This window comes from Mytilus californianus, unplaced genomic scaffold (genome assembly GCF_021869535.1).
Source record: "Mytilus californianus isolate M0D057914Y unplaced genomic scaffold, xbMytCali1.0.p SCAF_9, whole genome shotgun sequence".
Classification (NCBI taxonomy): domain Eukaryota; kingdom Metazoa; phylum Mollusca; class Bivalvia; order Mytilida; family Mytilidae; genus Mytilus; species Mytilus californianus.
In genome coordinates this window covers 22,242,931-22,270,707 of record NW_026262745.1, presented here as the reverse complement: position 1 = coordinate 22,270,707, position 27,777 = coordinate 22,242,931, and the positions used below count along the sequence as shown (strand labels likewise).

The 27,777-nt window shown below is 32.3% G+C and overlaps 1 protein-coding gene across 4 annotated transcripts in view; it reads right to left on the bottom strand.

The window, feature by feature from the left end:
• Window positions 1–27,777, bottom strand: part of LOC127714151 (uncharacterized) — a 117,721-nt gene that overhangs the window by 81,623 nt on the left and 8,321 nt on the right. For 2 of the 4 annotated variants that reach the window (XM_052220163.1, XM_052220162.1), the window contains exon 3: window positions 23,026–23,172. In XM_052220163.1, the coding sequence (XP_052076123.1) occupies window positions 23,026–23,172 (147 nt within the window). Of the gene's footprint in view, window positions 1–2,358; window positions 2,416–2,850; window positions 2,914–7,213; window positions 7,391–10,113; window positions 10,294–15,988; window positions 16,178–19,303; window positions 19,487–20,726; window positions 20,793–23,025; window positions 23,173–27,777 lie in introns of all 4 variants that reach the window. The other 2 variants (XM_052220166.1, XM_052220167.1) reach the window with 2 other exon arrangements.

Genomic DNA, 27,777 nt, shown 5'->3' with positions numbered 1-27,777 from the left:
GGATATACATTTCCCAACTTATTCGATATTCAAGAGCTTGCAGCTCCTACTCAGACTTTGTAAAACGTCACCAGTGTCTGAGCAGAAAGTTGATGAACCAGGGGTATGTCAAAGAACGTCTCGTCCTTTTTCTAAAAAAGTTCATCGGAAGGTACCAAGACCTTGTTGATAAATATTCCGTATCAACTTCACAGATAATACATGATGGTCTTGAAGTATAGATTCTGCATACTGACGTTGTTTATCATCTTAACAACGTGTTATATTTTTCTTTCATTTGTCTTTGTTCTATTATTAATATTACTTTTACTGTTTGGTTTGTTTTCTGTGATATCCATTTGACGTGGCTAGGTACTTATACATCCCGTCAATGTGTTTGTATTATCTTTCATTTTTGCTGGTGTGTTTTGTATATGCGACTTTTTGTGTTTCTGTGGTTCTTATAACGTGACTCTCTACTTTAAAAGATCCCGTCATTATGTTATTGTTCTATTATATGTCATTATGTTATTGTTTAATTATAAAATTGAAAATACTCTGAACAACTAACGACAATTTTATTTTACTCGCGTAGTGGTATAAACCATATGTGGATTCTTAAAAATTCTAGGAACTTCTGGACAATTTTAAATCTCGGTCTATTTCTGAAATTAATTCTAACATAACTTTTGATTTTTTAGCCCTGTATACCAACATTCCCCATGTGAAATTATAAAATTGTTTTGAATAAACATTGAATGACAAAATTTCTTCTTATGTGACGTTTACATTTTCTGACGTCAGACACGCGAAGCAATGAATATGGTTTTTAATTTGTTAGATGCTTTTGTGCTTTTCTGTAAATAATTGTTTGTTTTGATATTGTAACACAGTGATGACTGCTGTACCCATATTTTGACTATTTTATTTATAATGTCTGTTTTGTTCACGCATCGTTGTAAATATAACGGAATTTGATGAGACTGTCGTACAAGTGAGAGGTTTAGCGCTATAAAACCAGGTTCAATCTACCATTTTCTACATTTGAAAATGCCTGTACCAAGTCAGGAATATGACAGTTGTTGTCCATTCGTTTGATGTGTTTTGTCATTTGATTTTGCCATGTGATTAGGGACTTTCCGATTGAATTTTCCTCGGAGTTCAGTATTTTTGTGATTTTACTTTTTTCTAGTTATATTTATTTCTTTAAACCGTGAAATATATCCACAAAATATTTTTGGCTTCTCTTGAAGATGCTTTGGTTACGTTTACTCGAGGTAATCCAATGACATCTAATGGGAGTTATTTAACTTGTCAAATTTAACATAGGTGATATGTTGAATTAACATACACCATAAGTCATAGAGACCTTAAGTCGTTTGATATGAAGTCCTTGGTCCATAGGAGGAAATTGAGGTCAAAGCTCAAACGTCAAGGCCATGTTCTAAATTTTGAACTTTGCTTGTTATCTTTATTCCAAAGGAACCGTAACAGTTAATGATAAGAGGCTTTTGAGTTTGAATGTCCCTTTGGTATCTTTCGCCTCTCTTTTATAGTTTTCTCTCCTTATACATTTGAAATCAGTATAACTCCTCAACCATAAATACGAATGACCTGGGGTCTTTCAATTTCAGATCCATGACCTATGACCTTGGAATTGTGGTCAAGGTAAAAGGTAAATTTGACGTTCTAGATTATGACCTTTGCTAAGAATTCATACTGGTTCATTATAAATTATGAGGCCTTTTGCATTGAATTGGAAGCATATGACCTTTAAAAAGGTTAACCGGAAGTGACATTCTTTAAACCAGAAGTAGTCATTTGTACAGTTATTCAATTAGAAAGTAAGGAAGTTAACAACTATAGGTCACCGTACGGCTTTCAACAATGAGCAAATCTCATACCGCATAGTCAGCCATTAAAGGCCTCGAAATGACAAATGTTAAACAATTCAAACGAGAAAACTAAAGGCCTGATTTATGTAAAAAAAACAATGAACGAAATACAAATATGATTTCAGCAAAAAACGACAACCACTAAATTACAGGTTCCTGACTTCGGACAGTCACATATAGAATGTGGCGGGATTAAACATGTTAGCGGGTGCTCAACCCTTCCCTAACCTTGAGACAGTGGTGTAACAGCACAACATATGAACAAATTGTGAAATTGTGATATATATATTGTACATGTAATGTGGAGAGAGCTTTTTGAGGCTACAAGTTGCTTAATCCTTATGAAATTCCAATGAATGAAATATGTTAAAAATCAATTATGAAATATGCAACGAACCCAAAGTGAGCAACAAAGTTTACAGTGACACTTATGGAAAGTTAGATTAAAAGGATCATGTGACATAAACAATATTGAGGAACATACCAATTTCATTATCTTGTCGACCTTTTGATGGTTCTGGTGAAAGTGGCGGTCCAACATCTACGAATAGAAACGTCTAAAATTAGATTGATACGATACCTGATATTCAACTCATCACTACGATTCAGATATTATGCCATGCTGTTTATTTTTGATCGGATAATAAGAAAAACACTGCTTTTGATCGATATTGCAAATTGCATGCGTTTTTAAACTAACCAATTCTCTCATATATATTTTTTTTGCAATAAAATATAAGTTTTAAAAGGCAAATTTGATTTGATGCTAGCGTAAAACGCTTTTATATTCATGTTAACACAGTAATATTTGGTGACCGTCTTGTATTGTAATGTATTACGATCTTTTAATTGATATTTTACTTATTCTTTTTCTTTTCTTCGTTTCTAATGATGGTAGTAACTATTCAATGTATTCAATATTCGATGTAATTGATTAAAAATAATTCTAGGTAACACATATAAATTTATGTTTAACCTTGGCTTTTCCGCATCTCAACTCTGTTGTGATCGTCACGAGGCGGCAGTGGTGGTGGTGAATCTAAAAGAAATGATATAGAATAGAAATGTGTTTGTTTTATTTTTTCAAAAGATGAAAAAACAGCCAATTCTTCACTAGTAAATGAGTTCAAGTTTTAAACGACCGTTTTGTCAACAATAGTTTGGTGACTAAAAAGTTTATATACTTGTCCTGAGTTCAACAGACTATTAAACAGCTTGCATTAACACAAAATTCTCAAAATGAGATAAAATTGTGCGACCTGAAGGTGTAATACCACCAAATCATAGTACGTCACATCCGGTTGCATACGAAAATAGGTCTAAAAAAATATTCCCTTGAATTTGACAGTTGTAGGTAATTGATCCTACATTTCATTGCAGTAAAACATTTCTGGGTCATAAACATATATCTTGGGTATTTCAAAGCACCATTATTTTTTTATTTTGGGTTTCTATAAAATATTTTGGAAACTTGAGGTTACATGGTTACTAAAGCTTGTACACAGGTTAAAAAAGGGGGAAAATTTGATTGGTTAACTTCCAGTGATGGTTATTTTCTTATATGCAATGAAATGTTATGTGAAATTTTTTCTATAGTACTGGACAGGATAAAACTTTACTCATGCCAAGTATTTCTTTATTTGAAACAAAGATATATTCTGCACAATGTTTTGAAAAGTGCAAATTTAACAAAGACTAATAGGGGAAAATCAATGGTGGTATTACACCTAATATGGGAAGCTGTACATGCATTTTTGACCTTGTGAGTACTCTCATGTGTTAACATTTCTTGCTATTTAAGTGAAATATTACAAATAATGAAATATTCTGAGTGGATTGAGTCTCCAAAACACATTTTATAAGAAAATTTCCTTGAAATAGGACTTTACCATGAATATTAGTTGACAGAACAAGCCATACTTAGAGTTTGGGTGAGCTTTTTCTCCTTATTTATTATATTCTGCTATACTAGAAATTTTTTCCTAGGAAATACTTAAATAAATATATAGTTTTAAGTAAATGAAATTATTTTTAAAGCAGTAACAACAAGTTATTCACCAAAAGAGAAGCTTTTTATGTCCCTCTCTGGGACGCGGCGTAAATTTAAGTTTTACGTAAGGACTTATTGAAACCTCCTTGGAGACAGCAAACTTTTATACGGATAGTTCATTCAGCTTGAATACTTCACTTAATCATTTAGTATAACATTTCTATCATAAATGAGTGAAAGTTACCCCAGAATTTTTATTTATTGGCCTAAAAAGTAGAAATTTTGAGGAAATGAGAGGTATAAATGGACCAAAAGAGACCTTATAAGGAAGACAAAGAGGTCCATTAGTACTATTTATCATCCTAAAGTCATCTTTTGTATCATATTCAACTGTTTGTAGGCAGATGAGATAAATATTTGATCATTTATTGGTCCACACTATATTCTATCATGATGCGGCTGGGTTTGGATTTTTAGAAGAAATTTTGCTCGAATCGCTGTAGATGTCGTCTAACATTATACTAGATTTTTCTCAAATTATTGAACTGATTATGACAAAACTTGACAGGAATGCTTGAAATAATCCGTATTACAAAGGAAAAAAGTCACATTCAGTTTATTTAACAAAAAAGTCTTCTTTAGGTGTAATACCACCAAATCATAGTACGTCACATCCGGTTGCATACGAAAATAGGTCTAAAAAATATTCCCTTGAATTTGACAGTTGTAGGTAATTGATCCTACATTTCATTGCAGTAAAACATTTCTAGGTCATAAACATATATCTTGGGTATTTCAAAGCACCATTATTTTTTTATTTGGGGTTTCTATAAAATATTTTGGAAACTTGAGGTTACATGGTTACTAAAGCTTGTACACAGGTTAAAAAAGGGGGAAAATTTGATTGGTTAACTTCCAGTGATGGTTATTTTCTTATATGCAATGAAATGTTATGTGAAATTTTTTCTATAGTACTGGACAGGATAAAAATTTACTCATGCCAAGTATTTCTTTATTTGAAACAAAGATATATTCTGCACAATGTTTTGAAAAGTGCAAATTTAACAAAGACTAATAGGGGAAAATCAATGGTGGTATTACACCTGAAAACGGACACCAACTGATGAGGTTTCAAAGTTTCTCAACGCATGTAAGCAAGCGATTGGATTAATATATGAATTGGAATATGTGGTATAACAGGTGAAAAACAGCAGGGCGATTTTTCTTGTTTCTAGCTATTTAAAGCGAATTGTATCCCAATCGTCTAAACGCTAGGAATGAAAAACATATCTAAGGAATAGCCTTTACCGATAATCCTATAAAATCACAAAGAACATTTTTAAAGACAAGTCCTTCTTCTTTTTTTATTTTGGCTTTACGAATAATGTTATCGTCAAAAGCAGATTTAACTAATAAATTTTTATTTATTCCTGCAGGTTGCTTCACTAAAGAAAACTCCATATGTCTATATGAATAATACATACAGGAATTTCTAAAGATATTGGAAATTTCAACAGACCAAAACTTTCAACACACGACTCGTCCGAAATAATTTATGTAAAAAAAAAAAAAACCAGCATAAACACTTAGTTAAAGAAAGAGATTGACAAATTTATGAAATGAATATCCCTTCTGTAAAAGAAAATCACTGCAAACATTCACATATTTACCACATCAGATATGATTACGTCACAAAAAGCTTGCGGAAATTACTAACTCCATCAAGGAAATGATAATTTACAATACACATGAAAAAAGAAGCAAACATTTTGTTTACCATTTACTTTGTCTAAAAATGAAAAATGTCATTAATAAAGTTTGATTAAGTTAGAATGAGAGCAAGTCTAAATTGTCATCTTTTATCTAATATCATATTGATAGCAGATTGCAGTATTCACATACAGGGAATACGATTTGATTCATAATAGAAAAACAGTGAACTTGTAATAAAAGTTGTTTTCTGGACGAAATGCATCTCGTTTCGCGAAGTCACTAAACAACTGATCACTATAAGTACTCGGAAAAGATCTTAATAGACTCGTATTCGTACAACTAATTAAAAGCGGCAGTGTATAGGTGTGAAATGTACTGAATGACTGAACATGACTAATTCATTCCTTGTTAAAAAAGATAATTTCAAACCAACATCTAAAATAGATTAACTAGTAAACGATTTACAATTGATCTAAGAATTCATACCCTATCTTCTAATTTAGTCTTTTATATTTTATTATATTTATACTTATATTATTTCCAACATCAGTACATATAAGGAACCTTGAAAAGTTTTGGAGAAATTAATTTCTTAAAAATTACATGTGGACACAATTTACTGCATTTCTTAGAGGTTTTTATTATGTTTTGGCGGAAAATAGAACCTTTTTTCAATTGGTTAATTTGGACACGATGTTACTTAATGCAAATATAACTGTTTGTACGTTTCAATTTTTAGATACGCTATTTACATCGGATAGTGTCAACTAAATACAACGAAAAAGTTTGTGATCATTAAGTAGCTTCCCATATAGATAAACTCATCATAGATACCAAACTTAAAATGGTGTGCGCCAGACGCTCGTTTAATCTACAAAAGACTCGTCAGTGACGCTCGAATCAATAACTTAAAAAGGTCAAATAAAGTACGAATTTGAAGAGTATAAATGACCAAAAATTCAAAAAATGTCTTGCCAAAGACAGCTAAGGTAAATTATTCCTTGGTTAGAAAATCCTTAGTTTTTCGAAATATTCCAAGTTTTGTAAACACTCAATTTATAATTATGAACAAATCAATGATAATTCATGTCAACACAGAAGTGCTGACTATTGAATTGGTGATACCCTCGGGGAGGAAACCTCAACCAGTAGTGGCATCAACCCAGTGGTTGTATATAAACTCATCATGGATACCAGGCTTAAAATTGTATACGTAAGATGCGTATAATATACTTAACAAAACCTACGAATTAAATCCTAACCCATAACTTATTCTAACAATAGCCTTAAATGTTCACCCCAATCTTAGACTGAACCATAATCCTAAAGTACAGGGACCCCATTAATTAAAAGGAGGCCTAGTAAAAGCAATAGTTTATATGATTTAATGAGAACGGTATTATGTATCTCTTTCCGGATAATTGAAATTAAATCTTGCCATTTTTATGTAGTGTTCCCCTAACATGGTTTTCCGTTTATTGTCTGCATTTTGGATTTGAGTGTTCTTAAAGAAGGTTCAATTAGAAAAGCGCTTGGCATGCAACAGTTTATAACGTGTTATTTTCATTTATCAAAGGTTTCGTTTATTTTCATTTTTCGACCTTTAATTTTTGTGTTATCTATCCACTATTCATACCTTCATCCCTTGTTACAAAATCCACACACCCCACTTGAATCCATCCTTCTTTTCCTTCAAATTCCACCCAAAAGTGTTCTGAATATTTATTTTTTAATGTAACTATCTTTCCAGGTGGTACTCTTAATATGTCATCATAATAACATTCAGGTGCTGTGACAACAAGCAAAGACCGTTCTAAAAAAAAAAAAAGTTATTATATTGTATAACCTTTTAACAGACTTTTTTTTTGTATACCAGACGCGCGTTTCGTCTACAAGAGACTCATCAGTGACGCTCGAATCGAAAAGTAAAAATAGTAAAATAAAGAACGAAGTTGAAGAGCATTGAAGACTCCTCAGCATTTCTGTGGTAGGAAATCCTTAGTATTTCCAAAAATCTCAACTTTATGTGACCAGTTAAATTATAATTATGACCATATCAATGACAATGTTCATTTTCGAAAAGTGTATTTAGGTGAGACTTTATGGAAAAATGACTTTAAAAAGTCGTCATAAAAATTTTATAAATAAACTGTAACTTTTTCATGTGGGTAAAACAAACTAATTGTTTCGAATATTTCAACATCTTATGTCCATAAACAAAACTAAAACATTAATAATGATTTATTTCTAGTTCTGACATTATTGAGCAGCAATAACTTAAGCTGTAGCATACTTACTCTTACTTAAAAAAATTTTGGCCTCTTATAAATAATGCGGATTACACTTAAAATATAATACTTTTGAAATCTAATGTTTGGGATTTTTGTGTTTTGTTATTTTTTACGACAGTATTCAACCAATATTTTTGTCTGCATCCTGTAGTAGGGTTCTCTCCTGACATATGGTCTAGAAAAATAATAATGGGATTTCTTCTTATGTAAAAGAGAGGCAAAAGATACCACTTGGACATTGAAACTGACACGGCCATGACAAAAAGCTAAAAACAAATAAATGACTAACAATAGTATAAAAAACACAACATAGAAAACCAAAGACACAGCAACACAAACCCATCTAAAACCGGGGGTGATCTCATGTGCTCCGGAAGGGTATCAAACATATCTTGCTTCACATGTGGCACCCGTTGTATTGCTCATGCAAGTACAAACTCGGTGATAAGTTCAATTCGGTAGGTTACATTCGAGGAATGGAGGATGTGGTTGTGGTAACGATCCCACTATATTTGGTGCATGTACCAAGTCTGGCCCATACTTTATTTGGTAATTTTTGTGTTTGCATGTGAGCATAATTTTTCGAATATTAAAAGTGCTTGTGGTTGATGTTTTTTTTCTGTTTAACTATGCAATCATTTTTTTGGAGTGCTTTACCTCTTTTTTGTTGAATCAATCTTTTGTCATTATAGTCAAGGGTGAACTGGTGCATTTCTATTATAAATTATATAAATTTCTTGCACAACTATTTGTCTGTACTTTTGACAAACACTTATATAATAATAAGAAGATAGACATTACTGTTTTCCGGGTATTTACAAAGTTTTAAAAAGAGAGAAAAGATACCAAGGCGGCAATCTAAATGCATTGAAACAATCTTAAAATTTACCATACTATTTTATCAATTTTCATTAGTATTTTAGATTTTTTACAACCCATGGTTATTTAGTACTTGGAACGACTGTTTGCCATCATGTATAGTTGACCATATTGTACCACCATATTGAATCTATCATTTTGAATTTACCATTATATGTCCGATATGGACTTTTACACTATTATTGGTGTATTGTAACAATTATACTTTTTGACAGAAAGTTCCCATACTAGGTAGTGTTGTTTCCATCATGTGTATTTGACTACATTGTACAGCCATTGCGATTCGAAAATTTTTACGGAGGTTTTGGATCTTTAATTTGACAAAAAGCTCTCATACTTGATAAGATATTAGCATTCATATATAGCGGACCATATTATACTGTCACTTTGGTTTAACTATTTTTACGGGAGTCATTGGAGTCATTGCAGTTTAGAGTTTGGAAATGATTTACTATTGTACCACAATGACACCTTGTGACATACTATTATTTGCCTCTTAAACAGCGTCGGGGACATTTCGCTTCGGTGTAGCAATCTAGTTCTTCAAAATATTTTTAATATCATTGCAGACGACAAAAATATTGCGGTTCCGGAATTTTGTTATGTATTATGCCAAACTCTAAATCGCCTCGACTATAAAAGTTATGCTATAAACACATAATTACTTATTCATGACGATCAATAATTGCTTTCTTAAGTCGAGGTTTGGATTAAGATTCAAATAAACATATACAAAACAAGAATATACAAGAAAGTATTGTACTCTTTAATTACAGAAAGCACATAATCATTATTAGACATTAAACAAAAGATTGATCCTAGTGAGTGAAAACAAGCCAAAGGTACTTCCCCTGCTAAAATGAGGATCTTATTCTGCCATATATTACTCTTAAAAATGACGGTATTTAGACTGCATTATGCTGCATCCGGTATTTTAAGAGATCTTTATCTTTTCAAAGTAATCGTTTTTAATGTATTCACAACTCGTTAGCTTCGGGAATTTAGAGCTTACAACAGCAAAAAGACCACTGTGTCTTGTTCAAAATGTTTGGCTGCTAGATATCCTTTGTTAAAGTTTGAACGGAATGACGTTTACCATCAGTCATATGACAGATGATCTGATTTTATAACTTGTTACAGATTTGCAGGGTAGCAATCTGAAATCGTTAAACACGGTTTAATTGCTCCCATAATATTCCATGTTCATAACGTATCCAAATATTGATTTATGAATTACCGCGGTCAAGAAGCTTATTGAATAACTGAATTTGTGTCAATTTTTTTTTTTTATATCTATTCACTTACTAGTATTTATTACTTTAATGACATGACTATTTCAATATTTTCTTTTAACAGTTGATCATACCTGGATTGTTGTGAAACGGCTTTACTAAATTCGCAGGGAATTTTCCTTCAAGGGTACCAATTCGTCCATTCATGAAGCCATCACTTCTTTTATCAGTTACTGTAATAATATCTCCTTTCACAAATGTCAGAATGTCATCTCCATCGATTTCATTATCGTATTGTGCTTCCACATACTCAACTGAAAGAAAATACAGAAATGTGCAAATGGTAAGTCAACGATAGATACTCTTAAACATCTTTAGTAGTTTATTGATATCAGTTGCACAAAGAAGCGTTTGCTTTTATTCTGTTAATTATAGAAGTGCTTTTTATTTTCTGCAAGGATAAGAACACCGGAACAGAGAATGTAAATTTATGTTTATGAAGACCTTTTTCCCCTTTTTACCAGTCCATTAATATAACATAACTTTGATTTGCAGTTTCTTGTATAATCTTGTTCAACTTCGTTTTGCAAATGCAACATTGTTTCATTTATTGGTACATCTACAGTCAGGCTTCTACTTCTAAAAATTATCACCCCGTTATAAGTTCTAATTTTTCAATCATATAATTGACATAATTGTAGGTATAATGCCCTTACAATTTAGCTCGGTAAATCCGACAAATTTATATACATTGCATCATAATATAGTTTTGATATTTTAATCCTTTCGCTGAACGTTTCGAATTTAAGCGAATTTTCGAAAGTTAGATAAGACATGCCATTTTAACTGTATTTTTAACATTGCAAAATAAGCGGGAGTTTGGCTAGTCATAAAAACAGGTTCAACCCACGATTATTTTTCTGTAACAAGTCAGGAATATGGCAGTTGTTATCAAACAGTCCGTTTCTATGTATGTTGGTGTTTGCTTTTGTTGCAGTTCAGTGTTTCTGTTGTGCCGTTGTTTTCCTCTTATAGTTGATGTGTTTCCCTCGGTTTTAGTTTGTTACCCAGATTAGTTTTCGCTTTATCGAATTATGACTATTGAACAGCGGTATACTACTGTTGCCTTTATTTTTCTATCAAAATATTTCGTGGACAGACTAGAAATTTTCAGAGGTTGAAGATTAATTACTTTAGATGACACATACACATTATTTTTTGTAAAAAATTATTTAAAAAAAACTACTAAATATGCCGTCAAGTGTTTTTAGCAGAAATCTGAAATGTGTGTGTCAATGAACGATGTGCTCCACTTTTCTTTTTTCTTGTATATGAATAAATGAAATAAGGTTCATGACTTTCACATTAGGATGAGTAAACGAATACAAAATTACGGGTAAGAAGTGTACACTTTAAATGTAAACATGTGTTGTAGTTCGAGGATTTTTTGTTTGTATTCAAACACACCAACTATCTTGTGATGACTCATTATTTCACGTGTACCTTATATTTGGTTTTTAGTAATATGAAACCATTTTTGCCATTTTCCTGATTTTATCCCCAAAATACGTTTGCAAGTAGCAGAGAAATGAAAATCAATTGATTTCGTGATTGACAACATATTTTTTAGTTTGTGAGGACGTGTTTTTCAATAAAAAGAATGAAAAGAAGCTAGCATTATCCTTTAAGTTCCCGTTCCGCTCTAAAGATGACGGTCTCGCACTGAATAATCCAAAGTTGATAACTATGTTGAACGCATCTATTCAACAAGAAATAACGTTGAACGTTATTGCGTGATGCCTAATCACTTGATATAAATTGTCAACATATTTTAAAGAAGTAACACGACTACTAACAGATAGCAAAAATATCTCGTAGTTCCATATATAATTTGGAAATAAATAAGCATATATGTTAAGGCGACAGTAGTCTACTGATGTTCAAATATTCTTATCTATAGACGGGTTTATCTATAATTGACCTAGAAAACATGGGCGCATCCATTAACCTCTCACGTGACCGATCCGCCATTACAACCGTGAAAAATAACGCACGTGTATTGATCAAAACATTATCGATTTTCTGTTTACATTTGTATTTCCTTCATTTTCTTATTTATTTCACTATGGATACTGCCGAAAGTTATAAAAAAAGGTGGAGGCATTTCTTGTGCAGTTAATATTTGTCCAAATAATTGTAAAAAATTTCAGATGTGCAAAAAAAAATCAATAAATAAAATATGTGAACTATACAAGTTGTGCCGACTGCACACAATCCTTTTTTTTTAATAAAACTTTGTATGAAAGTAAAATTACACTGGCAGACGAATGTTGACACGTTGTCAAACGAAATTATCTATGAAAATTAATCCGATGACTACAGTGCATCTGTCTCTGTTTGTATAGAAGATCTACACATTAGATGGATCCAGGATTTTGAAAGGGGGCCGCGGGTTTAAATTACTTAAGACCATTCAAACGGGAAAACCAACGGTCTAATCTATATAAAAAGTATATATTCACTTTAGTCGGATGGTCCAATATACATCCCTAATGTAATACTGTAATTCTGTATTTCAATGTATTATATATATCGGGGACTCATAAAGGAGTCTAATACAGATTCAGGATGAAAATATACGAGACCTCTGTTTTGGGGTGGTGGGGAGGGGGAAATTGGCAAAACACTAAATGACGCTTTTAAAACATAATTCTAAGCATTGCTTTTAATTTACACGTTTGCGTCTTTTGTGGTTTAATGACATTCATTTATTTTCAGCACGGGCCGGAGCATGATGTTATAGGCTATGCATACTAGTAGTTTCATGTCAAGCAATTTTTCTACAAAAGAAATTGGAATCGAACACCTACTAACTATATGATAACATGGGCCGTGAAAGTTCAAAACTTCTTCGGCCCAATTAAATTGCAAAGTTAAGTCTACAAATGGCCCGACGCACTGATAGCATATAGCGCAATTCACGCGGAGAAAAAAGTGATACGAAAACGTCACTAAATTTTGAGCAGTATACGTGAGTTGAACCAAAAGCAAAAATATCGTTTCTGTGAAAAAAAGTTTATCATCAAACGGTACATGTCTATAGGTATAATTTTTTCGAGAGATGTAAGTAACCGCGCGCCGGAGAAAACGGGCTGTCGAATAAAGGACCGTCGGGTTAGAAGATTGTTGAATTTTAGGACTGCCTCATTATAGGTTTTGCATGACTACAGAAATTTCTATGAGTTTGATAAAATTGCACCTGGTTTTTCTGATATATCACATTCGACCCGCAAGACAATTTATTTTTATTTATGTACGGGTTATAATAATCAATATTATGATTGCCAAATGATTATAATCGATATGTAACCTGGGATTCGTATTCGCAAATATTATGTCCCGGTTCTAACGTATCAAATAAAATTAGTTATATTTTAAGGACACGACACCTGGCCTGCAATACACTTATAATTTTAATGTCCATTCCTTATCTAATTACTTTATTATTTACTTTGAAATTTTGCCGAGGTCAAGTACGCTTCACATTCTTGTGTTTACGTTAATATATGCGGTCTGGGAAATAGATGTATATCTTGTTTACATTTTTTTCACGGTTGTAATGGCGATCGTACTACAACGACGTCTAGGAGTCGCGTCACAAACTAAGGCAGATAATTGGAAAAACCTGTCTATTAGAAAGAGACAAAACAAGCTGAGGGAATCACATTGACCACAAAAGGAGCGAGACAGGATAAGCGTCTCCTTCTGCATATACAGGAATGTTAATCAGATGTGGATACTTAAATATTTAAAAGATCTACTGCAAAAATCTTAAATCACAATTTTGCAGTAAAATCAACCTTTTTTTATTTCTCCACGGTTTACAAAAGTATTATCCCTGCTCGGTTGAAAGATCGAATACAAATCTTGTTAAACAGAGCTTCCTCTGAAAAAATGTGGTTCGTAGATGCAAAGGACATGGTTTACATAAGGCCTAATATGGCCTTAAATTTCAACATTATCATGAAACTTCAAAATGGCCATAATTTGGTTCTTATATGGATCTATTTCAAAAGCCTTACTTCTTTGTTAGAATAAATCTCTTCATAAGAGTACATTCTTGACTTCAAAATCAGCACATTTTGGATATATTGTCAAAATACGCAAATTTTGTGCATTTGTCGGACCTAAAAGCTTGAGGAAACCCTTGGCCGCAACCTAGGATCCAAAATTTTCTGTAACCAAAAGTTGTAAATGATAATATTCAATTCCTAGACACAAAATCTTTCTATATCATGGGTGCCGGTAAAGTAAATTATCATAAAAACTGTGAATAATTATTGAATTGACCAAAACTGACGTTACAACACAAATAATGCATACACAAGGAGTCAATACTTCGTCATTTTTTTAAGATGATGTGCCAAAATGAAGTTATGTATTTATAGTAATATCACAACTATTTCTAAGTGAAATATATAGTATTTTTGCCTGATCATCAAAATCATCCAAATCTTAAGGTCAATTTTAACATCTCGTGAACTTACTCCTTTCTTGTTTTAGGTGATGAACAATCGTATTTTGTGAAGGAATGCACTGATTTCAAAAGCAAGTAAACCGAGAGAGTATCATCAAATGCTTGTGTTTTTGATCGACAACGTATTTATTGAGTTCTGTGAATTGATATTCAACAGACAATCGGTATTCCAATGGTCACCAATTGCGTATCTCTACAGGCCGTCTTGTTTTTGTATTCCTATGAAGTAGAATTCATACAAAGCTTTACTTGATCTTTTCCTGGACAGATGAACCATTTTAAACTATAATCTATGACAAACGTGAACACAACTTCCAATCGTGAACTTTTCAGCTGTTACATACCCTCTACCCAATCGTTTACACATTTCCAATGATACTATACGCTCGAGCATGTCCGTACTATAATTACTGCATTAGCAGGGTGTGATCTTTGCACAAAAACTGCTCCATCAGATTTATGAGAGAGAACGACTAAAATCAACACCCCATAAGTTTCACGGTTACTACTACAAATTGATTGATTGGTACGATATGTCTGTGTCACAATTCACTAACGATATGTTTAGTAGTCTTATATTTATAGATACTAAAATAGTCGTATAATCTGTAAATTTACCTATTGTGTAATTCGCGCGTGTAAATTCGCACGAAGGGTGATGCACAAAAAGCACAAAAAGGGAAAACTAAATAATTTTTAAATGATAACATACAGTCTCCACATGAAAAAAAATGATATATTAAATATCTTAAGCAACCTTATGTCTAGATTATTTGTTTACATTTTAAAATATATGATCAAAGAAAAGAATCTTACATTTATTTTAGAGGTCTGTCAAAAACTAGTCCGTCAAGTAAAAAAAAAGTACCACTGACTCTTTTTTGGAATATTTGAGTCATCTGACCACTCTCACTACAGTGTAGTGTGCAATGACATTAGTATTGCCTGTTCTATTTGAAAACTCACTGTTAATCAATTTAGTCGACTTGTAGTAACACAATTATGTAAACATCATACAAATGTATAAACGAATGAAACATTTGAAATATCAAACGTTTTAAAGACATGACCTTTCAAACTGTTACTTAATCTTTAGTTTTCTGTGTTGTGTTTTGTTGACTTTTTCGTCTTTTCGTTATTTTTTTTTTCCATGGCATTGTCAGTTTTTCTTCTAATAATGAGTTTTGGATGTCCCCTTGGTATATTCCGTATCTTTTTTGAATCCCGTAAGAAAGTATACTTAATCAAATGGAATAATAAAAATAAAGTGCATACAATAAAAAGCAGGAAATGTTCTGTAAGATTGCATAAACAAGAAGAAATCTTGTATGACGTTTGTAGTTTTGAGATGGATTCATGAAATATGAAAAATTATACCTGGATATAGTTTCACTAAATATTAAGAAATAACCATATTTAAAAGATTCTCTTATTGTTATTCCTAATATTGACCAATACTACGAAAAGTGTACCTTCCTTAGGTCTATTGGATATAAAATCAGCAGAATTAACCGGAATCCATCCTTCTTTTTCTCTATACTCAACCCAGTACCAATCACCAGCTTTGTTGATTAAGCAAACTTCACAGCCAACCTCTAAGTCCAAGATATTGCCAACGTTACTGTGAACAGCTATTCTTTCAATTATGCGTAGTCTTTTTTCTAAAATATATCATTCTATGAAATAATGCTTCCTATAATTTATTTAACAAATGAACTTGAGAAAGCAACCGGTATTAAATCACTATATTTATCCAAACAAAACAATAAAAAAATATCCATGCAAATGTAGAATATTAAGCTTATGTAGATCAAATTTCAATAGCTCACAAACTACAAATTTTTGATATAATTTTCATTGTATTTGCAAAGGTCTGTTCATATTCTTTATTCATCAAAATATTTATCTATGTATCTGCATCACAATTATTTTTAAATCCTTCATTCAAACAAAAAGAAGATTTTATAACCTTTTCAAATACGGGAAATGCATAAAAAGACAGAAAGAAATTAAACAAGTTTCACAATATAAAAATAACGATACTGATTTTATATTTTTGGTTGATGTGTTGATGTTTGTTTTGACGCAGTGTTAGATCAAAAAGGCTTTATCGCGACGAAAGCTTATTCAAATACTTTGTGGACTAGCTCGTCTTTAAATCGTCTTTCTTGTTTTGCCATGTTGTTGTCAGTTAATCTCGACTTGTTATCTTCCGCTTGTTTTGTTCTATGGTTGCTGCTTTTATAGAACAGAGATAAAGTCCTGCATTACTATAAAACTTTAATTTGAAACAGATGACTTATTTGCATAGAGAATTCAACACTAAGACCACGTGGTAAAAATTAAAATCATTTTCAGCTGATTCCATATTTTTAGATTTTGAAATATATTCTGTAATTTTTTTTTACACTGAGTACTATTAAATGAATTGTACATTTATTTATGACAATATGACTTGTCAAACCATCGCAAAAGTCATATATTTATTTACGACAATATGACTTGGCGTCCAAAGAAGCGTATTTTTTATTAAAAATATTCAAATTTATTATTACATATAGGACTTTTAGATTTAATAGCTTTTTTTTGGTATTGGCATTTTGTGCACAAAAATGATGACAAAAAAAGAGTCGGAAATTATAATTAACTTTGATTTGTCTCAGGTATGATTACGTTACAAGCTGAGCAAAATGAATAGCTTTTAGAATTTGGGTGTACGTTTTATCTTGTGGGGCCATACACTAAGGAACCACTATCTAGATAAGGCCGATTTAGAAAAATATATAAATTGACAAAATGATGCGATCACACATTCTAAACACTCCCGGCAAGAATCGACCTAATGTCAACCATGGCCCAAAGTCATGTCATTATCGCCAAATATGTTGACGCCAGAATCGTGTTTATTTTCAGACTAAATGCTCTTAACAGTTTTACTTTCTGTTTTATAACACAGAATAGTAAAGGGTTTTACTAGGTATATATGCCGGTCGGAAAAAAAGACCAAGGAGAACATATTTCTATAAACATGTAATCCTTTAGTTCTACAAAAAAAGGAATCACATATGATATAAGTCATTATGATGCCTATTTTGTATTTGTATGTTTTGTCAGGCATCAACTTCTAGTAAATGGAATATAAATGTGTGCAAAACTTTGCACCAAACTCTATAGCATTTTTAGATAATTTGGCTTTGTGTTATTACTTAAATAAATTTGGATGATTTTTCTTGCATTTGATGTAACCTAATACATTGTCTTAAAATTGTTTTTATGTATATTGGTTCAAATATTTTTATTCGAGCGCCCTATTGAGTTTTATGTAGACAAAATGAGCCTTTGGCGTTTTTTCCCAAATGATAAGCCTATTTTAAGCTTTTTTAATCACTGGTATACAAGAAAATGTATCTAGTGTTGTGAACATGGTTTTTGGTGTGTATACATTTGACACAATCAGCCACAACACCTTTAATTTTATCTGCAACAGCTCAATTCAAAATTGACTACTTCATATCGAGCCTCAGTTTTTGTTAGTAAAAAAAAAGATTTGAAATAATTTAATAATTTATCAAAAGTATTTAAACCAATCAATAGATTCATAGTCCAAAGTCAGAAAATACTAGTACTCGTAAATGAAGTGTTCAGATATATATTGACCGATTTATTTTCCGTATGAGAATAATGTTTTAAAAAATCTCGCTCAAATGCATTTACTACTTAAATATAATTGGAGGTTAATAAGTTTTATGCATATTATTCTAAAAGATAAAATAACAAAAATACCGAACTTCAAGAAAAATTCAAAACGAAGTGTCCCATAAAATAATTTAAATTATTATTCAATGTTAAAAATACGATATTTTGACATTTCTAAGTTTTGAGATTCCTTTGTCGTTAGAATGCCGTCTCATTGAAGTACATTGACGTCTTTACACTAAATCCATTGGATGTTGGATGTGTACTGATTGATATTTTAATCTTAGATGCATGATTTTTTTATTAGTTCTTTTTGGCTTTGAACTAGCTGATAGTAACTGCAGGTACTCTCAGATCTGTACTTAGTGTCTTATTGTTGTTTGGATGTATAAGTACACTGCCACAGTGCCAAAGAGTTAAGCCCTTTTCAATTGCTTTTTATAGTTTGTTCTTATGTTGTACTGTTACACCACTGTCCCAGGTTAGGGGGAGGGTATGCGCGCCTTCAAACTAGTTTTACCCTGCCACATTCTGTTTGTGCCTGTCCCAAGTCAGGAGCCTGTAATTCAGTGGTTGTTGTTTGTTGCTGTATATCATATTTGTTTTTCGTTCATTATTTTGTACATAAATCAGGCCGTTAGTTTTCTCGTTTGAATTGTTTTACATTTGTCATTTCGGGGCCTTTTATGGCTGACTATGCGGTTAGGGTTTTACTCATTGTTGAAGGCCGTACGATGACCTATAGTTGTTAATTTCTGTCATTTGGTCTCTTGTGGAGAGTTGTCTCATTGGCAATTATACCACATCTTCTTATTTCTATATTAAGTAACAGATCGTTTCAGTCTTATTAAACTGCAATTTTCATATACGAGTGTTTCTATTTATTTGCTAATTTCTATGGCTATCCGTGACTGCAAAATACACAATTTTACCAAAAATAGAAGAAGATTGATTTTGCCCTATTTTTATTTTGTTTCTATAGACTTTTATGCATCTATTAGGATTCAGTTGCTCTTGCTTTTATTTTCTTTGCTTGCAAGAAGTCTTATTTTAGTTTGAAATTTAAACATTTAAAATTGTTATCTTTGCACCTTGTTTTGTTTTCTCATATGGTTTAACGAACGACGATGGAAACAATCCCTCACAATCACCAAGTCTTCCTGTCATGTATCCATCGTCTTCTTCTTTCAAAAGAGTGATAATATCTCCGGTCCGAATCGTAAGTTCTTCTTCTGTTCTTTCGTAAAAATCGTATAAAGCTTCTACAAAACTATCTATCGTAAAAAGAATTAGTTATTTCCTAACAGGCGTCAGATTAATGAACTGTTGTAATTTGCAAATATTGTTGAGGATAAGAATAATCAAAGAGCTTGAAAGCTCTGAGCGAAAATATGACCATTTTCCCCATTGATATTAATACTCTCTCTCTCTCATAAATTAAAGGTCATCAATTCCTTAAACTAGTTGATTGACAATTTTAGACATGTTAAGACTTGTTGATCCATGTTTGCTTTGAGTTTACGGTCTTCATATTTGTTTATTTCTCTTTCCATTGTAGCTTTCATTTTTATTAGGAAATTAAAGTCTATATAAGGAATCGATTGACAATTTTACCTGTTTGTAGCTCTGTTCGTTTAAATTTTGCTGTTTACTGTTTGTTGGTATATGTTATACTTTTCAATGCAATTGCCAAAATAAAACAAAAACTAAAATTGCCTAATTTGTAACAAAACAAAAGGCAAAAAATCTTTACGAGCTCGAGTCAATCAACAATTCAAATTAATTTACTAACTTGTATTTTCAAATTGAAATAGGTAATATCTTGACATTCTGGGCCGTCAGATATATCTAACAGTCCTAATTTGTTGGTTATTTATCAAGTTGTTTTAGAGAAGTTTAATCAAAAAGGTGTTGAGCGATGGAAACAAAATGAAACCTATAGTGCAAGGTGAGCTCAAAAGAGGTGACATTCTAAAGGATACTAATTGTACACTTTTACTGAACGGTTTGTCAAAGTATTTATATGGAGGAGAGTAAGTATCAAACCTTTAAAAAGGCAAAAAGAAAAGCCATATTTTCAAATTCCTCTGTTCTTGGAAAAAAATCATGAAATCGTTGCAATGTTTCAGGAATTCAGTATAAACAAACCCTCTCATTTGGAATTTGTTGTGACATTGGCAATCATTCGTCCCCTTATCTTATACCGAATGGTAGAAACCCATATGTACAATCACACTTTTCAGAATTTGTGTCCTAGTAGATATATTTCTTAAACACTTTTGAACATTGGAATAATACTGTCTACTTTTATTTATCTTGCCCCATTTTTCTTTATTCGTAACGTAACATTTCTGTACTGAACCATAAAAATGAATGTCAGTGCATAAGTAGCAAATATATACCCCAAAACTCAAAAGTACTGTCCATTGTATCTTAAAAGTTGATCGAGCATTACTAAATAGAAATAACAATATTTATATACATATGTGTGTGTGTCTGTGTGTCAATTCATACCTTTTAATTCAACATTTTGGTAACAATCTGATTTGTCTTTGAATTTGTGACCTCTGTCGAAGTTATCTGTAAAAAGTATGATAACAGTTTTTATATAATTAATAATTCATCTGTAATATTTGGTTTTTTTTTAGCCTTTTTTGTTTTGAAGGTCCCACATACATGTAATTTACTTATTTATGTTTTGTTTACTCGTGTGAAATCCTTACCCATTTTGATAATCATGATGAAATAAATAAAACATGGCAAATACGATACCTGTTTATTTTTAAATATAATATGCTGACATCTTGATGCTTTGCAGTTGTTGTATAGCTTGGTGTTGCATGTGCTTCGCCAAATGTGTATCTGCCGTTAGCCACATTACAGGTGTCCCATATGGCACAGGACTTGCCTACCCTTTCCGAGCACCTGCAATCATCCGCGGGTTTCGGTAGGGTTCGTGTTGCTGAGTATTTAGTTTTCTATGTAATGTTTTGTAGACGTTATTTTTTTTCATGAACTAGTCTTTTTCCTCAATTACTCCACTTGGTATCTACTGTCTATTTGGAATATTCATGTGTACAGACTTTTAACCTCTAAATGACTTTTTAGTAATGCTTTTGTTGGATGTCTGTCTTATAGTACCCTTCATATCCTTAATTTATATTCTAATCTAATGTGTATCACATAATGTATATTATTCTGTTGACATTAAATTAGCCTCTGAATATCTAGGAATTCATCTAAAGGAGTTTAACTTAATAACAAATGACTATTACAAGTTGGACATTAACCAAACATCTTGAAAAATAAATGATAAATCCTTTTTAAAATATCAATTCAATCGAACCAAGTTCTAATTTTGAAGTCAGCTGTGTTGTTTGTTAAATAGTTTTGGCTGCTGGAATCCAATAATTGTCACATTAACCTATTATGTCTGTTGGGTTGCTTATCCAATTTGTCAATACAACGGAACTATAAACAACTGTTATAGTGGGAGTGGGAGGTTTAACTAGCAATAAACTATCAGAAAAAATATTTTTCGTAATATTTTCCTTCCATTTACGTATTTGATTGATTGATAGGTGATTGTTTTGCGCCGCATCAGCACATAAAGGAATATAGCGGCGATTTACGAGTTTGATATCATGACTATGTGAATAAATGTTTCGAGAGTTATCATGTACAGCATGGTTAAATATATCAATCCACTATATATTAAGTAAACATAAAATGTAGTATTTTGATAGATGGTTAGTTTACTTATTCCTATCATTTAAGTTATTTAAGCAAAATGGCTTCATTTATAGATGACTAATATTTGAAATGACGACCCTTTTCACAATTACTAATTGGAATCCATTAAAATCAATTTACATTTGCTTGAAACTTAATGAATGTGCGCTTGGCATTTTAACTACCGATATGCAAAATAGTTGTGACAAAAACATGCGATCAGATCGATTAACTGCTTTTTCGCTAGTATAGTAGTTTTATTTATGACTGTTCATCTAATTCTGAATACTATACTAGATTGGATTACAGTTGTCTTGTTTTTCCCTTAAAATGCAGTGTTTTATATTGTCTTGGTTTTTTCGAGGGTCTTTAAACAAATGGTCCGGTAAAACAAAAATATGAAATCTTGTTGAATCACACCGAATTTGAAATCGTAATATGACCTAAGGATGTCCGGTATTTCGTGTAACATGCACATTGCGATTTTGTGGTCTAAATATGGCCTTCACCAAAAGCAAATAAGCAAAATTATTTTTTTAGGTCTCTAGTGAAAATAAACTTTTCTCGATTATATAATTTTGGATATTAACTTTTTATGAAGGTCATACATTTTTTGTAATTGTATAATTATGTTGAACTTAATACGAGGTAATGCTTATTTTGATGCTTGCTTTGTGTTTTGAAGATTCTTTCAATTGTTGAATATTTTCTATGTTTAAATCGGACCTGCAACCGAAATTTGTGGCCGGCGCTATTTTTACCAGCGACAACCTATTTTTTCGACAGAAAAAACGCGCTTAATTTAAAAGTGTTACTTTTTGCTACCTTGCACTTTCCCAAAAAGCTGTTTTACCTACGAGCAGTTTCTCGCGAGGAAAATGTGCTATGTGTTGTGACTAGTAAGTTTAAATATAGAAATTATAAAATGTTTTAAAATTCAAATTTTACCTCTCTGAGCGTCTTAAAAAAACACTACAAACCTATCTTTTAAGGCAATACACAGATAAAAATTCCAAAAACAAAGGAATGGGACAGATTCATCTTAATTTAGCAGACGGGGTTTCAAATCAATGTATATTACCAGATTGCTTGTTCTCTTCATCTTTGCTCCTTTCAAACATAAAATCGTCAGCTGAATTTCTGTCTTCCCCAAAATGTCCAGATTTAGGTGTTGTTAACTCCGGTTGAACATGTTGCTGTTCAAGTTCACTTTTTATCTTAGCTACAACTATAAAAAAAAAGCAATGAACCACCTTTGTTAAATTAACACATTTCCAGTTAAATAACAAACAGTTAATGAACTGAGCATTTCAATACTTTGTGCGTTCGACTCTAATCTAAATTGACAAGGTTTGTCAGTTTTCCTGCCGAAGGTTGGTGGTTCTATCCGGGCACTCCGGATTCCTCCACTAATAAAAACTGACGCCCCCATCGAGCCACATTTCCAGCCGCACACCATGATGTACATTATAGTGTGTTATGTTGGAATGCGTTTTTTTTAATTTTACCTTTACTTTGATTGATGTTTACTTTACTTCTAGTGGCCAATATTTTATTCATATTCAAATATGCGATGAATTTCTCAGAGTAAATTGGCATCTAGCTATCATCAAAGAACTCGTTATTGGACAAGATGGACTTGTTGAGGACGAAAAGCGGAATAACACCAAGGCCAATAAAGAAACTTTATCCTTTGGAAATACAAATTATATTATTTCATGCAAAACAACTGAACATGGTAATTATTCGAACACACCGTCAGTTCGCAAGGCGAAACGTGTAGCATTGGACCGAATCTGGACTCTGATTACAGAAAGAAACTAAACATTATAAAAGTTAGATAAATATATGACGCCGTATTATAAACTGTTATGAAAGGTTTTTTAATTTCATTGATGGGCTGTAAAGTTAATTTCATATTTATTATTTTCACAGAGAATCTTAATAGTTGTATATTCACGATTCATGGGCCGGAGAATGTTGGTAATCACGCACAGAAGAATACGTTACCGTAACGCAGAATGATTGGTCTTTACGTCGTATACTTATTTAAGGAGTCGATTGATGATTTCATTCATATTGACTCATTTGTAGATTTTGTAACTGGTCTTTTTTGCTGTTTCATGTTAGTATGGTGATTATAGTAATTATGGCCGGGTCTCTCTATCTTCTATCGTACAGTGTCCATGAAAATGCGGAAATGGGTAAACATTGTTATTCCAGATTCCAAAATTATGGACTTTTACTTGTAAATAAGGGCAGCAGTAGTTTACCTATGTTGAACTCGCGAAAATCGATTTGAAAGACACAGGTCAAGATAACAAATAAAAACTGAGGGAATAGCATAAACTCAAAAAGCAGCGAGACCGGGTTCGTCGACAGCGTAAGCATCTCATGCTGTGCTTGCATCACCGAATAGTGTGAACATACACAAGCGTAACGTATCAACTGATATATGTAAACGCCACACGATGGAGAAGAGGGTATGTTACTGCTGAGAAATGGGACGTTGACAATTGGAAAGTTGAAATCATCACGTTTGTCATATATTCTAGTTTGAAGTCGTCCATCTGTGTCAATATTGATCAAAAGATCAAGATATGAATCAGACCTTCAATTTTCGAAAGTATCCTTAATCTCAAGTTCACTAATATATATATATATATATATATATATATATATATATATATATATATATATATATATAAGCCATCATTGAATGGGTTGTTGAGTAACAGAACATCGATCATCGATCTGAAAGTATAATGAAATAACTTTGCAAGATGCCTTTTCCTTCTTGTGTTTATGCATGAAATATGCTTCATATGAGTAAATAAAAAACAAGTCGGCCAGTAGTTGTGCCTAGTACGTACCTATTGGAATATCGACTGACGGCTAAAATATCAATCCACCACACTCAACAAAAATGTCGTGGATAAAAAAAGTCCTTTAACAAAAGTGTCCCCCATTCCAAGGTAAAAGACAAATTGGAAGAATTGGTCCTGGTTTGTTAATATAGAAGGACCAACGCAGATACAAGTATCTTGTCTAAGGGAGGGATAAATCGTACTTTGTGAAAAATTACTCGGATTCAAACAAAAAATTCTCTGAAAATGTCATTTTCAAGATGTTTCTTGATTGACAACATATTTGTCCAGTTTGGTGGACGTATTGTGCAACAAACTATCGACATTCCTATGGGAACCAACTGCTCTTATCTTCTTGTCGACTTGTTTCTTTATTCATATGAGACTGACTTCATACACGAGCTTCTTAGGACGAATTAAAAGAAGCTAGCATTATCCTTTAAATTCACGTACCGCTATATAGATGATGTCTTCTCAATAAACAATACAAAGTTTGGTGACTATGTTGAACTCATCTATCCTATGCAACTTGAAAAAAGGAAACAACAGATACAGATACGTCTGCTTCATATCTTGATTGCAAAACAAAACTTTACGACAAAAAAGATGATTTCAGCTTCCTAATTCTGAACTTTCAATTTCAAGTAGAAACATTCCATTGGCGCCTGCATATGGAGTGTATGTCTCCAAGTTGGAACGATATTCCAGAGCTTGCATTTATTATCATGATTTCCTTGATAAAGGGTTGCTGCTTTCAAGAAAGCTATTTAAGCGAGAGTTCCAAGTGATGAAGTTGAAATCGTCCCTTCGAAATTTTACGAACGCCATCATAAATTGGTTGACCGTTATTGAATATCTGTTTCACAGATGACGACGGATATGTTCCACATGTGGTAACCACAATCACGTCCTCGTTCCCTCGAGGAAACTGAATAACACTGATCATCAGGATTGTCCTTTCGTGAGCAGCAAAACGAAAGCCACATGTGGAGCAAGATCTGCCTACCCTTCTGGAGCACCTGAGATCACCCTCTGTGTTTGGTAGTGTTCGCGTTGCTCAATTTTTTGTTTCTATGTCTTTTGATCGTTTTTCGGTTTTTTTGCCATGACATTGTCCTTTTTTTCGACTTATGAGTTTTAATGTCCCTTTGGTATCTTTTGCATCTCTTTTGTGTGAATTATAAGTTCCTTAGTAAGACATTCCAAATAATGATTTATAAATATATGAAAAAATATTGTTTGCGGCTTTTTCTGCTGTAACAACAACATATTTGTCATGAAGAGAGGATAAAGAATCCACAACCTCTGGTTTCTTGGAAGGATCAGACACCCATGAGTTCATCGTACGGCGTAGCTTATGAATGCCCTTATGAATGCATGACCAAACAGCTTTGATCCCTTCAGTTAAAATGTCCAGTTTTGGTTCATCTGACTCGCGCTTAACCCATTTTCTGCCAAGTCCTCAAATGCATCTATTAGTAAACTGAACTTCTTCCAGTTAATGAACTGAGCATTTCAATACCTTGGGTCATTAGTTAACAATTCTCAAAGATGTTCATTGTTTACGATAGCAAGGTCTCCAGTTATAACATGATCGCGACACTATATTTGTATGTTTGGCGGTGCACAAGAGTAGTCGGGAGGTTTAGATTTTACGTCCCTTATGGTAAATGTCTCTAATTTCCTGATGAGATTGAAAATCTTAGAAGCAATAGGTTTGGAGTAGTTTTATGAAATGACAGCTTGAAGTAAAAAGGTATTGTTTTCTGCGCAGATTTGTGGTGGAAAATATTGCTAATATTGATAGCATCACAATTCTGGGAAAATCATCTTTGGAAGTAGTTGTCACTGGTTTAAATGGCTTATAGTAACAATATCCAATCTGTACTTAGCAGAATTCAGAATTTGTGTTAATGACAAAAGTGTTTGGAGCCTTTTGAAATAGTGAATTGAGCTTTGATAAAAGTATAGAAAAAAGTTTAGTTCAAATACAGTGAATTCCCAAAGGTTTATGTCCAGAAAATTATAGACAAGGTGTGAATTGCATATGGTGTATATTGTCGACGACCATGACTCCTAATGCGTAGAAAAAGAGATTGCAAACTAATTTTAATTTGTTGATTTCACTTTACCTTGGACTAGACAACATACCTAAACCATTACTTTTGTCGTTGCATCCACAAGGGATAGCTATTCACAACTCTCGAATCCAGAAACCTTCTATTTTTAAGGGATATGGTGTACTCAATATGGATCATTTGTAGAATGATAGAGTTTCTCTATGATCCTGACTTTCTTATTTAGAGAGGATGGACTGATCAGATTTGTGCAAGTGATAATAAAAAAAATGTATTGTTCTCAGGATCATTAACATTAGACAGGTCATCGTTCATTATTTCGTTAAGTCTTTATCGTGTTTCCACGACATAGATTAATCCACAAACAAATACCTCAATACCATACACAATATTAGAAGCAGTACAATTCAGATCTTCGTATATTATAACATATCGTTCTCTAGTTATTTTGAAAGAAGATATCAGTAATCAGTATACCACAAGTTTAACAGGTGTTTTGATTACATTTAGAAATGAGACAATGCTGCAAATTGTCGTTGAAATCTAATATATCTGAAAGTTGAACAAAACAGGACCAAACATAAATAGACTTGTTTAAATGTTTGTAGCATAAAGAGGAATCTGAAGACTGCACAAAGGTTGTTTTCATGACATCATTTAAGATGATCCTAGGGACATCCTTTTCATTTGGAGTTGAAAGTCATATTGATTAAACAAAACATTCACTGGAGTAATGCCAAGTGAGAGGTTTGGGAAAGCTTCTAGGTAAACTTAATGTACTTTATCGAAACGGCATTAAAGGAAGTACTAGCAGTGTTATTTTCATACGCTTTTTAAAGAAAATAACTGCAATAAACTTCATCTGGTAGGTTTGGTGCTGAAGTATCA